The following is a 14,906-nucleotide window of genomic DNA, read 5'->3' on the forward strand; positions in this document are numbered from 1 at the left end:
TAGGTCTATAATATCTCACATTTGTGCGATATTATAGACTGGATGTGACTGAGCCTTCTCTGGCTTATTCAGTGCTTGGTGTGTGTGAGCGGTGCGTGATACATCTGTAGAGGCTTAATTGTGCTAACTGGAAGGCTGGTTTAACAGAACATTGTACTGTATGGTCTGATTTTTGTAATGGTGTTAAGTGTTAATTTGAATAGCATTGAGGTTTAACTGTTTAAGACTCAGAATACTATTTTAAACTGCATTGAGTAGAGTATTTTCTGAAATTGTTTGAGGAAGATAACATCAATCCAGGGTGGAAACTTTTATAGCAGAAATGTTTGTGTGAATGCATTCAGTAAAGATGAGTATTACATTTTATTGAAACCTTTTTAACTTTTATGGAACCTTTAAGAGTTCAAATTTGGATTCAAGATACTCTTGATAATCAGCACTCTTATGATGTGAATAATAAGTGTATCTTATCTTAACTGTAAAAAAAAGAATCACACAAAGTCTTATTTGCTGAAATATACAGGTTTATTAAGAAAGGTACTTTTACAAAAAACATTCATATTATATGACTTCAGTAAATGCTCCTTTCAAGTTTTAAAGATTTATTCTTCTTTGACCTGGGAAAGAAGGAATAGGCAAACAGCCTTATTAACAAAAATGTGCTCCACTTTACATAATGAAGATAATATAGATGTGCAAATGTCATACAGGACATGTAACATAAGCAAAATTATCATAGTTCCACTTTACTTCTGCTAAGAAGCAGTTCGTGTATTTGGATAAACAATTTGAATAATGAAAAAAAAAACTCATCTACTCAGTCTAACCTTTCCAGCATCACGGCTCTTAACTCTGAGCTTGTTGACCTGAGACTCAGAAATGTCAGCACGCTCCTCAGCCTCTTCCAGCTCATGCTGCACCTTCCTCAACTTGGACAGGTAACCATTAGCTTGCTCCTCCTAAAGGTTTATATATATTATATATATATATATATATATATATATATATATATATAAAATCAAATTAGCATTCAAATATAAATAATTACAGTGTCAAAATGTTCTATTAGGTTTTACATACCGCCTCTTCAGACTGCCTCTTATAGGCTTTGACCTTCAGCTGCAGTTTGTCAACCAGATCCTGGAGTCTGGCAACGTTCTTCTTGTCCTCATCAGTCTTCAAAAAATACACATATTTATTAGATTAAGTCCTGATCCTTTACTAATAAATAGGCATTGTCAGTACATACAATATTATACGGACTCTTTTGTCTGAACAAACTTATGAGGAATATAGTCATACCTGATAAGTGAGCTCTTTCACTCTCCTCTCATATTTGCGGACACCCTTAACAGCATCAGCTCCACGTCTCTGCTCTGCTTCAATTTCAGTCTCAAGCTCATGAACCTATAATAGAGATTATTTTTAATCAAGCAATTCATTCATAATTTATCACAATATAACATACTTCACATTGCCCACATTATAACTACAGAGAGGCTTACTCTGGACTCCAGTTTCTGGAGTTGTTTCTTTCCTCCCTTCATGGCCAGATTCTCAGCCTCATCCAGACGGTGCTGCAGGTCTTTCACTGTGACCTCCAGATTCTTCTTCATCCTCTCAAGGTGAGAACTGGTGTCCTGCTCTTTCTTGAGCTCTTCTGCCATTAATGCAGCCTTTTGCATGAATGCAGAAATTCATTAGATCCATATTTTTTAAGTACACACGTGTCTTGGTGAGGCATTTGTCAGCTACTGTTACTCACATCAGTGATGGCCTTCTTGGCCTTCTCCTCTGCATTTCTGGCTTCCTGTACTGTGTCATCAACTTCACTCTGAACATGAATAAGGTCAGCCTCAAGCTTCTTCTTGGTGTTCAGGAGACTTGTATTCTACAAAATGATAGGCAACAGTATGAAAATTTTGAATGATGCTCTCAATTTCCTTAATTTCAAGGAAACAATATACACTTACCTGAGAGTGCAGCAGCCCAACACGCTCACTGATATCCACCAGCTCTTGTTCAGCCACTTTGCGTCCTCTCTCTGTCTGCTCTAGAGCACCTCTCAGCTCCTCAATCTCAGACTGCATCAGAGTGTTTCTGCGCTCCACCATGGCCACCTGCTCCTTCATGTCTTCCTGTCCTCTCTGGGCATCATCAAGGTGCAGTTGGGCATCCTGAACACAACAAAAGCTTTACAATGAGTTTTTGATGTGCTTTCTGTTGGGCTTTACATAACACATGTTAGATAATAAAAAAAAATATATTAATACATACCAAAGTCAAAAAGAAGTAACATACCTTGAGTTGTCCTTGAACGTTCCTGAGCTGCTTCTGGGCTTCAGCAGCCTGGCGATTGGCATGGCTCAGCTGAATCTCCATCTCATTAAGGTCTCCCTCCATCTTCTTCTTGATTCTCAGAGCATCATTCCTGCTCCTAACTTCAGAGTCCAGAGTGCCCTGCATGGATTCAATGATTCTCTGGCTGTTCCTCTTGATCTGCTCCATCTCCTCATCCTTCTCTGCAAGCTTCCTGTCAATCTCACTTTTGACCTGGTTTAGCTCAAGCTGGACACGAAGAATCTTGGACTCCTCATGCTCCAGGGTGCCCTATGAAAAATAAAAACTGCATTTAAATATCAAAATGAAAATATATATTAACAACATAGTATAATAGTTCTAGCAATAATTCCATATTGATCTTCAGATACTTACTTCAGCCTCCTCCAGGGCAGTCTGAATCTCTGCCTTCTCAGTCTCCACTGTCTTCTTGGCTTTTTCCAGCTCATGGATGCCTTTCCCAGTCTCACCTAACTGCTCTGTCAGATCTGAAATCTCCTCTATAGAAAGAAACAATATATAATCCTTATCATAATAAACATTCATTAATCATATGTGCTTACTTTTTAATGCTCACTGAGAATTAGAACATTGAAGTTTTTTTCTAATTTAACGGTTTCATTCTTACGCTGCAGATTCTTGTTCTCTCTCTTGAGGGTCTCCAGTTGATCCAGACTTTCTTCATAGGAGTTCTTCATCTTGAACAGTTCAGTGCTGAGTGAACGAGCCTCTTTCTGGGCACCTTCCAGCTCTGCCTGACCTTCCTCATATTTCTGCTTCCATTCTGCCAAGACCTTTAGTGGAGATATTTCAGAATCGAGTTTGTTTAAAAAATGATGAACACAGCTCATTCCAGCAATACTTTACAAAGAGAATATCACATGACTAAAATTGTTTACCTTGTCAAAGTTCCTCTGCTTCTTGTCAAGGTTAGCAGCCAAACCATTGGCTCTCTCCACATCAATCATGAGGTCCTCCACCTCAGCCTGGAGTCTCTGTTTGGTCTTCTCCAGAGATGCGCATTTGGAGTTCACTGCCTCAACTTGTTCCTCTGCCTCTTGCAGACGCTGAGCCAGCTTCTTCCTGTTAAGTAATACACATTACTCTGAATTCTAATCTATTAAATAGCTTTGAGAATTGGGAATATTATTCAATAATATACATACTTGGATTCTTCAAGCTCCTCAGTGCGCTGAATGGCATCAGTTTCATACTTGGTTCTCCATTGAGAAACCTCGCTGTTGGCCTTTGACATTCCCCGCTGCAGCTCAGCCTTTGCCTCCTGCTCTTCCTCAAACTGCTCACGGAGCAGGTCACAGTCATGACGAGCTGATTGTACAGCATGGGCCAGTGCATTCTTAGCCTAGGAGACAAAGTCACATAATATTAGCTTGTCTCTACAATATTTTAATTGACAAGTATGTGTATGTATTAATTATGCTGTATTACCTTAACCTCCTCTTCAATATGCCTCTTAAGCTCCTCAATTTGCTGAGTGAAAGCTTGTTTGCCTCTGGTGAGCTGAGAAACTAGAGCTTCCTTCTCCTCCAGCTGACGGCCAAACTCACCTTTATAGATTTAGATTCACTGTGTCAGATTGTGCTATGTCTCTATCAATTCATTTCAAAACAAATGGATGCAAGATTTTATCAGTCAACATTAAAAAATGTCCTCTAATAAGACTTTGTTTATATATATATATTTTTTTTTATGATTATTGTTAATTATTGACATTAATTACATAGATATAATATTGATTTGTTCATGACTGGTCACAATTTGTCAGCAGTTACCATTTTCAGTTTGAAATCTTGCTCTTTGAGCACTGAGATCATTTATCTGGCGACTGTTCTCATCATTCTTGGACTTAAATTCACTAAGTTGGTCCTCAAGTGTGCGGCACATCTTCTCAAGGTTGCCCTGTAAATACAAAAGTCATTAGATATTTGAAAAAACTTAAAAACTTGTTATATGTAACCCGTGCTGGCAAAATGAGTCATAATGAGCACATTTTCAAATGAACTAATTTCAAACTCAAATGAGTTATTGCTAGAATCTTCAAAATGATGTATGATTTCTTGGAAACAGACAAAAAAAAGACTTAGCTACATCTATTTAAATTCAATAGAGTCAGCAAAGTCAATTTCGAGAAAAAGCTAGTTAAAGTTTTCTGAAAGGTTCCAAAACAAAATCACCTAGCAAGCATACCTTAAGATCCCTGGTAATACCACCAAATTTGGCACACACCAAGTCAAAACCCACATCTATTGGTGAAATATATATTCAACTTTTTTTCCATGATACCACAATTGTTTGATTAACATTAATGAGACAGACAGCCTATATATTAAGACCTACTGTCTTAACACTGATCTAATATAATGTTACACATCAGATGTTTTCCCCAACAGTGAACCAAACATTCACTTAAGACATAACAGATAATGTATGTGTGAATACACACCAAGACAGACATTTTGAAATACTGTAAATCTGTGTACATGTGTATGCGCAGTCTGAGTCGCATCTTTGTGCTCATGCTTTGGATCTTTCAGTCAGTGCAAGTAAGATCATTTTGCATGAGTTTGAAAATCACATTTCATTGGTTCAGACTCATGCAATCAAGAATTTGCTATGATTAGTCACAAATTTGGAATGCTACGCTTTACAACGATATCAAACTTGTGCTGAGGGGAAGTACCAGTCGTCAAGAAGCCAGCAGAGAAAAACTGCAATTTTCATCACTATTAAAACAAAGGAAAGTTTTGGGAAGGTACACCTCTCAGAAAACGTACAAATAAAAGATAATTTTAAATGTTTAATTACTATTTGGAGCATTGGGATCACTAGACGAGGGTTTAATAAACTAATTTTTATTAAAAACCTCAAATTCAACCAAAATCTACTTTTTTCACTTGTTTTGCCTGTAGCTCGTGACACGGGTCACATATATTCTTCCGAATATTTCCCAACCTTTGCTTTGGCAACAGCTTCCATGTTGCTGGAAAGATCATCAATCTCCATTTTGTATTCACTCTTCTCCTTCTCAAGCTTCTGCTTGACACGCTGCAGGTTGTCGATTTGCTCTCCCAGCTCAGCCACACTGTCTGCCTGCTTCTTGCGTAGGGCAGCAGCTGTAGCTTCATGCTGGAGGGTGGACTCTTCAAGATCACGACGCAGCTTCTGGAATTCAGCTTCACGCTTCTTATTCATCTCGATCTGAGCAGAATTGGCTCCTCCAGCCTCCTCAAGCCTCTCACTGATCTCCTCAAGTTCCCTGGAGAGATCAGCTCTCTGTTTCTCAACCTTGGCACGAGCAGCACGCTCAGCCTCGATCTCTTCCTCCAGTTCCTCAATGCGAGCCTATGGTGGAAAGTAGTTCATTAGATTTAGGGTGATAATGTATTTGATCATAATGATCATAATGTTTGAAACAAAAAAATCTAAATACCTGAAGCTCCTTGATCTTCTTTTGGAGTTGAGCACCCAGAGATTGTTCATCTTCTATCTTGCTGAGCAGCTGGCTTGTTTCAAAATCTTTCCTGTGGGTGTTCAACAATAATTAGTTTGTAAAAAACAAACAAAAAACAAAACAATAAAACAACAATAAATGTTTTCAATGTTTTCAAAGATTTCATGCTTTAATTACTTTTTTATTTTCTCATCAGATTGCTGCTTGTCATTCTCCAGGTCCATGACGGACTCTTGTGATAATTTCAGGTCTCCTTCCAGCTTTCTCTTGGCTCTTTCCAGGTCCATGCGGAGCTTCTTCTCTTGTTCAAGGGAACCCTCAAGCTACAGGAAATTATATATAAAATATGTCCACAGTAGAAAACAGTTAATTTGATGAATTCATGTGTTCACACGTACATATAATTAGATAGAGTAAAGGTTATGCCTATTTGGTGAGCTGTCTGGAGAAAGAGCTCAGAGCTTGAAGTTTGGCCCGAACTTAGAGAACTCCCCCCGGTTGTAATAGGAATTAGTTAGATCTAGAAGTGAGGTGATGGGTTGGTGGAGGGATGCTGAAAACTGTTAATGAACAGAGGTAAGTGTGCTGTATATATATACCTCTTATCGTTAACTGAGTTGATTAACTGAATGCACTCCTCTCGTGTTAATTAGGTTAATTATCTGAAAGTGCTCTTCCTGAACTTTGTTAATAAAACATAATTTAATATCATTAATAAAACATAATTTAATATCATTAATTTACATCATCAACTTGCTGCTCAAGTTTTGTCTTTGATTTTGTCAGGGTGTTGACTTTGTCCTCCTCTGCCTGGAGATCATCCAGTGTCTGCTGATGTGCCTCTTGGAGGGCTTTCTTCTCCTTCGTAAGCTTGGCAAGGCTCTCATCCTGAGATGTCATTTCCTCAGTCAAGTTCTTAACCTGTGTGATTTTTAGTTTCAAGTGAGGTTATATTTTACAATTTATATTCTATATCAATATATAAGACGGAGATTAAATCTAATCTTAAACCAACTCCGTCTCCAACCTTATTCTCAGTGGCATGTTTCTCCTTCTCCACTTTAGCCAAGGTAAGCTCCAGGTCATCAATGTCTTTCTTCAGCTCAGAGCACTCATCCTCCAGTTTCCTCTTCTTGGCTGTCAGTTCAGCATTGATTTCTTCCTCATCCTCCAGTCTTTCAGTTGTCTCTTTGAGTTTAGCTTCAAGCTGGATTTTGCTCTTGATCAGACCCTCACACCTCTCCTCAGCGTCTGAGAGATTCTCAGATTCCTGTTAGTAAAATAGATTGCTATTTGATTGGAAACCACATTGCTCATTTTAATGGAGCCAAAATTCAGTCAGTTAAAGTAAAAATACTCACAGATGCTACTTGCAGCTGCAGATCATTTTTCTCTTGCAGCAGTGATACCATCTTCTCTTCAAGCTCCTTCTTTTTGGCTTCAGACTTAGCCAAAGACTCTTTGCATTTTGTAAATTCCTCTTTCATGCCCGACAGCTCCTTCTCAGTCTCGGCACTCTTCAGCAGAGGCTTAATCTTGTAGTAAACCTTCATCCATGGCCAGTGTTTGACATTCATGAATGAACGGACGTTGTATTGGATAGTGTAAATGGACTCCCTGTGAATAATTCATCATTAAATGACATAATTATCATTATTTACTGTTACCACAGTTATCATTGATGTCATTTTTATTCATGACAATACTCACCTCCTCTCCGTCATTTTCACATACTCCTTCCTCATCACATAGCCACGGCAGAGAGCCTGAGTCATTGTGACCAGAGCAGCCAATTTCTCATCACGCATCTCCTCAAGAGTACCCAGAAGACCAGCTTTGAAGAACACCTGAATTTATGTAAAACAATAAATCAAAAGATATTGATTTAATCTGTATAGGCTAAATGATCATAATCAGTGAATCTTTGAAAGGTCACTGCTGAATATGAACCTTTGTGTGTCCAAATCTGTACTCATCATGAGGAACATCGATGGATCCCAGGAGTTTCTCACTGGCCTTCTTGTTATCCATAAACTGTCCTTCAGGGATAACACCGGCATTCAGCACCTTGTATCTGTGGAAAATTTATCAAAATACTTCATGTCTTTTAATTAGGAGTCCTACAGGAAATGGTATTTTCATGTGGTCTAATTTACCTCTGCTTAAAGTCACCATATTGGATTCTGCTGGGGAAGCCCTTTCTGCAGATTCTGATACCCTCCAGTACACCATTACACCTCAGCTGGTGGATAACCAGGAAGTTCTCCATGAGACCTATAACGAACAGTTTACACCATGAACTTGGTAAATTAACTTCATGGTAATGGCCTAATGGGTATGACAATGTTGTATGTTTGGTCTTGGTGGAATGGATCTGCTACGCTTTTATTGCTGCTGCAGAGCAAGTACAGGACTTGCTACTGCCAATACATACACGACATGCTGCTGTGAGCTAGTAAGAGATGCTGTTGCTGTACAGTATAATGTACATGAATGCTGGGGAAGATGCATGGTTTCTGAAGCGCTGCTAAGGCAATGCTACCAAAGTATTTTGATGGTTGAGCATGCAAGCTCATTGGCTACTGATACAGTAGGAACCAATCAGCTGTACCCTATAGATAATGATGTGATTACGAGCAGGTTGATTTAAAGGACCTATTAGCCTGCGCCATCTAGAGTTTCATGGCAGAACTTTGTATATCTTAAGCCTTTAAATACTTTACCTGGAGTCTTGGACTCATTAGGAATCAGACAGCGCACAAAGTGAGGGTGAGTGCTCCTCAAGTTGGTCATGAGTTTGCCCAAGTTCTCCTGTGGAGAATAGAAAAGGGTTGGCATGCTTTATATTTCATTTTTTCCTCAAGTACAGCAATATTGCTGTGATGTCATCTTCATACACACCCTGAACTGGGAGGACACAGTCTGCATGGATCCACCCTTCTTCTTGCCACCCTTTTTAGTAGTATCTATTGAGATACAAATATAAAGCAACATGTATAAATGCAAAAACAAGAAAAAAATGTTTGGTTAAATTGTTGTTGGTTTTTTTTTCTTTTTTTTTCTTTACCCTCAACAACAGGTGGGTAGAGAGAAGCCAGCAGTTTGTTAGAAGACTTCTGGTACAGCTGCAGAACAGACTCATTCAGTGGATCCTTGTTCTTGTCCAACCAGCCAGTGATGTTGTAGTCCACAGTTCCAGCGTAGTGAACCAGAGAGAAGTGGGCTTCGGCCTTGCCTTTGGCAGGCTTTGGTTTCTGGAAAGCATTGTTTTTGCCAAGATGCTGATCATACAGCTTGTTCTTGAAGGAAGTGTCTGAAGCCTTGGGGAACATGCACTCCTCTTCAAGGATGGAGAAGATACCCATGGGCTGTTTATAAAAGAATGTTGTTTATTACAAAAATATGACATTTTGAGAATAGACAGTGGCATTGAATAAATTCATAAACCATTAAAAACCTTCTCAATGAGCTCAATGCAAGAAGCCAAGTCCATGCCGAAGTCAATGAACTCCCAAACAATGCCCTCCTTCTTGTACTCCTCTTGTTCCAGCACAAACATGTGGTGGTTGAAAAACTGTTGCAGTTTCTCATTGGTGAAGTTGATGCACAGCTGCTCCATGCTGTTGTACTGGAGGAAAAAATAACAGAAACACTGACTGACTTCTGAATATGCTTCAATGTGACAAAAAAATAAATAAAATAATCATTCTTACATCAAAGATCTCAAAGCCAGCAATATCCAGCACGCCAATGTAGAAATTTCTTTGTTGTTTTGTGTCCAACATCTGGTTGATACGAATGACCATCCACAAGAACATCCTCTCATAGATAGATTTGGCCAAGGCGCTAACTGAGTTGTACACCTGTAGAATAGATATTTAATTCTGCTTCTGCAATAATTAGCCAGAATGTTTGATTGAACACATGGACATGCTGGAAATGTTACTATACCTGCGGCACGGTCTGACCTTTGGTCACAAACTCATTTCCGACCTTGACTCTGGGGTAGCACAAACCCTTTAGCATTTCAGCAGAGTTCAAACCCAGAAGGTAGGCGATTTTGTCAGCCTCTGTTAAATACATTTTAAAATAAATAATAAAGCTCTATAGAGTCTTTTGTGTATGTGTAAAATTATAATAAATTAGGAACCAGGTACTTTCATTTTTATTTTTAGATGTATTGATATGCACAGCAATGCACACTCCTAATTTATATTTACACTAAACATTTTACACACAGTCAACGCAGCTGTTACTATTTTAAAGTCCAGGATAAAACAGAAGCACTAAGACTGGTCTCGATATATTGCAAAAAGCACACAAGTCTCACCCTCATTGCCATCAGGCTCAGCCTGCTCCTCACGCTGCTTCTGTTTAAACTTCATGTTACCATGATGAAGCACAGCTCCAGTGAACTTGTAGATGCCCATTTTCTCCTCAGTATTGAAACCCAGAATGTCAATAGCATCCTGTAAATTACAGAGAAGAATGAGATTTATGATTTGCCATATTTATATAGAATAATTCAATATTCAAACAGAAATGACTCACATCAGTAGCATCCAGCTCCACTTTATCATCAATGCTGGCCACTGTGATCTGACCCTGACTGCACATGGGGAAGTCATAGGGGTTGGTGGTGATGAGCGTCATTTCTGTAAAATACACAGATTTTTTTGAAAGAGTATCTATAAATATTATCTGGCATTGAAACATTGAATGAAATATGTGCACCTACCAATCAGCTCAGGCTTATGGTTGGTCATCATCTGGTAGAAGATGTGGTAGCCTCTCTCATCTGGAAGCTGGAATGACACTCTAGACTTCTCCAGCAGATCTGTTGAGAGAATGTACTTGAGTCACAATCATCTGAAGAGTGACAGACAAAAACAAATGTACAGGATGGATCAATGAAATCATGTCCACCTACATGTCTCAATGTCAGCACTAGCCAGTTTTCCAGATGTACCGAAGTGAATTCTGATAAATTTACCCTGTTTAAAACAAAATAGCATAATACATAAATAATAATAATGTCTTTATAGAAAACTCTGTATAGAAAAAATCTGTAAACAATCTGTAAATCTGTAAATAAACAGTGGTTAACTTACAAAACGAGAGGAGTTGTCATTTCTCACAGTCTTGGCATTACCATAAGCCTCAAGCAGAGGGTTGGCAGCAATGATCTGGTCCTCAAGAGAGCCCTGTGATGTTTGAAGGGTTTTCAGTTATTTAATATTTCATCTCTAAAGACTGCATTTCAAAAATTCACATATCATATAGTTTGTGTAAATTAACATCTTTCAAAATAATATATATGACGTTTTGTATCTCATACAGTACCTTTATTTTACTCTCTTTCTTCTTTTCACCACCTGATACTGCAACTGTGGCAAAGTACTGGATGACACGTTTGGTGTTCACAGTCTTTCCAGCACCGGATTCTCCACTGGTTTATGAGAGATTAGAAAACAGAAGATTAAAAGACATGTAGACTTTTCAAAGTATATTCAGAAGTTCAATTCTATATTGTAATTGTAAATATCTCCATAAAGATTTGTCATCTACATTATACTTTCAATTTTTAATTTTTGTCATGGTCTGAGATTAAATGAAAATACTTACGTAATCAGGACAGACTGGTGTTCTCTATCTGTTGATTGTAATTTGTAAAATATCCAGTAAATACTTTTATATTAACAGCATCATCTATTTCACCTTAATGAATTCTATATAATTCAATACCATAATGTCTTACCAGTTTGCATAAACTGATAGGCGTTGTCAGAGACAGAGAAGATGTGGGGTGGGGCCTCCATACGCTTTTTGCCTCTGTAAGCAGACACCACTTCTGGATCATACACCGGGAGCATCTTGTAGGGGTTCACAGTTGCGCAGAAGAGCCCAGAGTAGGTCTGAAATGAGTAAAGAAGTGGTCAGATTGCAACAACACAGACAAAACTTAAATCCTTTTTTATGTTGTTTCAGAACCTACGTAGATCATCCATGCAGCATAACGCTCTTTGAGGTTATACAGCACAGAGGCTTCATTGAGATGGGTCATCATGGCCATGTCCTCAATCTTGTCATACTTGGGAGGATTCATTGGGTAAACATCTTCTTCCTTAGCAACTCTCTCCTATACATTTGATAAATTAGATAATAAAGAAAACAATGTAACAAGTAATTTAATGAGCCATTCAATTAATGGAATTTAAAACTCACCTCCTTAGTGTCAAGCAAAACAACCGTGACTTTGCCACCATCTTTGCTCTTGATTGTTCCCTTGAGGTACAACTCTTTCTCATCAGCCACATAGCAGGCAGACTTGGCATCAAATGGTTTGTTCTGAGCCTCGATTCTCTCCTTCTCAGGCTTACGAAGGTAAATGGAAGCCTTGCCATAAGCGGCCATCTCCGCGTCCGTACTCATGGTGGCGGCTTACTAAAGAGAAAAGAGAAAATTATCCATAAAACATTTCATAAATATTCCATGTAACAATAAAGGCAAGACTCATGAAATGAAACACATGAATAGTGTTAGGAAAGAGACATATTACTAAGTTTAGACTTACACAAAACAGACACATAAAACAATACTTTAAACATTTAGATAGCAAGCAAGAAGCAGGTAAGGGGCCCATTAAAGGCAAAAATAGTTTTTGAATATGTCTTTCTGGTGAAATTGATATGATGTTGTCGGGGGACAGCCCACGGTACAATATGAATTGTGGTATATAACGAAGTTTCAGTTCAATACAGAGATTCTCACTGTCGATTATGAGTCTCACTTGTGGACTTTCTGCTCAAGCATCCTCTGGCTACGAGTATGAATGGAACAGACATTAAATTACATGTGTGTACTCACTAATGCTCACAATACCCTATTTTGGGTAAAAAGAGGAAAAATAATACCTCTCTCTTAAGAGAGTTTTTCTCACTGTAGATAAGTGTACTGGAGTTGTTTTTTTGTTTGTTTGTTTATTTTTTTTCTCTCAGTGAGTGCATAAAAATTCCTGACAAAAATTAAGAAATTACTGTCACAAATTTTGTATTATAATAATTTAATATTTTATGATGAAACTTTAGACCTTTCTAATGATTTATATTTATGCAAATGTCATCATGGATTATGATAGCAACACTGCATGCCAATTTTGAATTTAATCAGACCAACAGTTCTGTAGTTAGAGTCAATTTCATGTTTTGCTCTATTATACCATCATCAGTTGGCCCTTTCCTGCTTCTTTTTCTGTTTCAAAAGAAATGTGTAAAATTTGGTGAAAACATTTCATTTAATTTAAGAGTTATGGCCACTTATATTTATATTTACATTTACATTTATGCATTTGGCAGACGCTTTTATCCAAAGCGACTTACATTGCATTATACTATACATTTGTATCTGAGTATGTGCTAACCCTGGGATCGAACCCATGACCTTGGCATTGCTAGTGCCATGCTCTAACCACTGAGCTACAGGAAAGCTTTACAGGAAAGATTTATATGCATATAAATAGTTGACACATGTATACAGTATATCAGGACAGAAAATTAGGTCATAGGGAGCAATCGATTCAGCATGAGTTAAGATTTTTCTTGTTTCTTACAGTTGTAAAGTTATTAGCATGATTGCAAGTATGGACAGTTTGTGATGCTATAGGGGGTTTGAGTTAGAGACTCCACATTTGCTGTCCTTCATGTTTAGACTGTCCTCAATTTTTGTGCTAAATTTGTATAACTTTCCCACAAGAGTATCTATGGGCTCTTATAGACTCAAAAGAGAAGAAAAACAGAATATAATAACAATAAATAAACAAATACAATAGGTGCCTATGCTTGGCCCCTAAAATCCTTAAAATTATTAATACATTTAAACATATTTCTTTGTAAATAAATTACACAAGCTTTTAAAAGCAGCATGCTTCACCAGTTTTCATCTATGATACAGACTATAACAACTGTTTTCCTCGACCCTAATCCACACTCTGAATCATAAACTCACTTGCCTTTTGTCCTTGAGACCAGATGAAATTTTCACTACCCTTGAATAAAAAAAATAAAATAAAAAAATCATTAAATGTATTCATATAAATAAAAAACAATTACTTTTAGTACAGATGCATAAGTGATGATGATAAAATGACATTCAGTTACAGTCAGCACAGGCTCTTACCACTGGATGAAACTTCTGAGGTCTTCTGCATCTCTTCTGGTCTATCCTCTTGGCTTTTATAGCAGTTGTTCATGCACACCAAGCATAATCTATACATGGGCATATATTCTGAATTATGATGAGCTTTCTTGAACCAATATTAGAAATTTATGGACAGACTTACAGACATCCTATCTGATGGAATCAGTCATAAGTCAAACATTTATTTCTTTATTACTTATACATGTCTCTGACTACTGTACAGCTAAGGTCACAGCTTCTATCTCAAAGTTCATGTGTTATTATTTATTTTTAGTCTATTAATATCTTACATTGACATATGACACACACTGAAGTAAATAAATCCTTTTTTGGAAAGAGGGTACATTTGGAACTCATGAGAGTTGGTATATGAATGACCCTATAGCTTTATGAATGACCCTTGCCTGTTATGTACTGTATAGGCCCATTTAGTTTTTTTAAAAAAGTGCTTAATACAACCACATCACAGTAAAGTTAATTCCACAGAGTTAAAGCAAGAGTTGTAGTGTGATTTTCTCACTACTTATTAAAAACAGTGATGATAAAAAAATAAAATAAATAAATAATAATAATAAAAAGTATTCTTAAACAGTATTTGTTTCTTCCTTTTTTTTTTTTTTTAATCAGAAAACTTTTCACCCATGACAATTCTTGTAGCAGGCTATTGTGTCAGCATATATAGTTTAATAATGTACAAGAATATAGAAAACACATAATAAAGGGCAGGTTTCTTTGTAAAAGAAAGCCAGTGGTCCTAAAAATTGGCACATTCCCATACTGCAAAAATCCCTTTGTTACTATTTCTGCAAATGTTCAAAGGTTACGTCTTGGTGTTCAACAGCCACAGTCTAAGCTTCAGCCACATGGAGACTAAAAAGTTAGATTCAAAATCACAATT

The 14,906-nt window shown here is 37.4% G+C and overlaps 1 protein-coding gene across 1 annotated transcript; it reads right to left on the reverse strand.

The window, feature by feature from the left end:
* Positions 1-624: 624 nt before the first annotated feature.
* LOC137035037 (myosin heavy chain, fast skeletal muscle-like) lies at positions 625-14,076 on the reverse strand. Its single transcript, XM_067408282.1, has 40 exons — positions 13,988-14,076; positions 13,821-13,856; positions 12,038-12,256; positions 11,808-11,951; positions 11,571-11,727; positions 11,438-11,465; positions 11,156-11,261; positions 10,924-11,016; positions 10,743-10,806; positions 10,551-10,649; positions 10,364-10,467; positions 10,143-10,281; positions 9,764-9,882; positions 9,526-9,675; positions 9,270-9,440; positions 8,880-9,180; positions 8,714-8,778; positions 8,536-8,623; positions 7,969-8,086; positions 7,763-7,886; positions 7,523-7,659; positions 7,174-7,429; positions 6,840-7,082; positions 6,557-6,733; positions 5,990-6,135; positions 5,792-5,882; positions 5,314-5,703; positions 4,134-4,260; positions 3,790-3,908; positions 3,507-3,703; positions 3,240-3,423; positions 2,969-3,134; positions 2,716-2,840; positions 2,302-2,610; positions 1,974-2,177; positions 1,766-1,891; positions 1,506-1,676; positions 1,303-1,407; positions 1,081-1,176; positions 625-959 (listed from the first exon to the last, which is right to left on the reverse strand). The coding sequence occupies exons 3-40, from the start codon at positions 12,242-12,244 to the stop codon at positions 810-812; spliced, it is 5,796 nt and encodes a 1,931-aa protein (XP_067264383.1). The 5' UTR covers positions 12,245-12,256; positions 13,821-13,856; positions 13,988-14,076; the 3' UTR covers positions 625-809.
* Positions 14,077-14,906: the final 830 nt, after the last annotated feature.

The sequence above is a fragment of the Chanodichthys erythropterus genome, chromosome 13 (assembly GCF_024489055.1).
Source record: "Chanodichthys erythropterus isolate Z2021 chromosome 13, ASM2448905v1, whole genome shotgun sequence".
Taxonomy (NCBI): domain Eukaryota; kingdom Metazoa; phylum Chordata; class Actinopteri; order Cypriniformes; family Xenocyprididae; genus Chanodichthys; species Chanodichthys erythropterus.

Coding starts and splice junctions, on each gene's coding strand:
- LOC137035037 (XM_067408282.1), bottom strand. CDS start 12,244: ATGAGTACGGACGCGGAGATGGCCGCTTATGGCAAGGCTTCCATTTAC. Junction 11,466..11,570: donor CTATCAGTTTATGCAAACTG/GTAAGACATTAT, acceptor TACAATCAACAG/ATAGAGAACACCAGTCTGTC. Junction 7,430..7,522: donor GTGAAAATGACGGAGAGGAG/GTGAGTATTGTC, acceptor AATTATTCACAG/GGAGTCCATTTACACTATCC.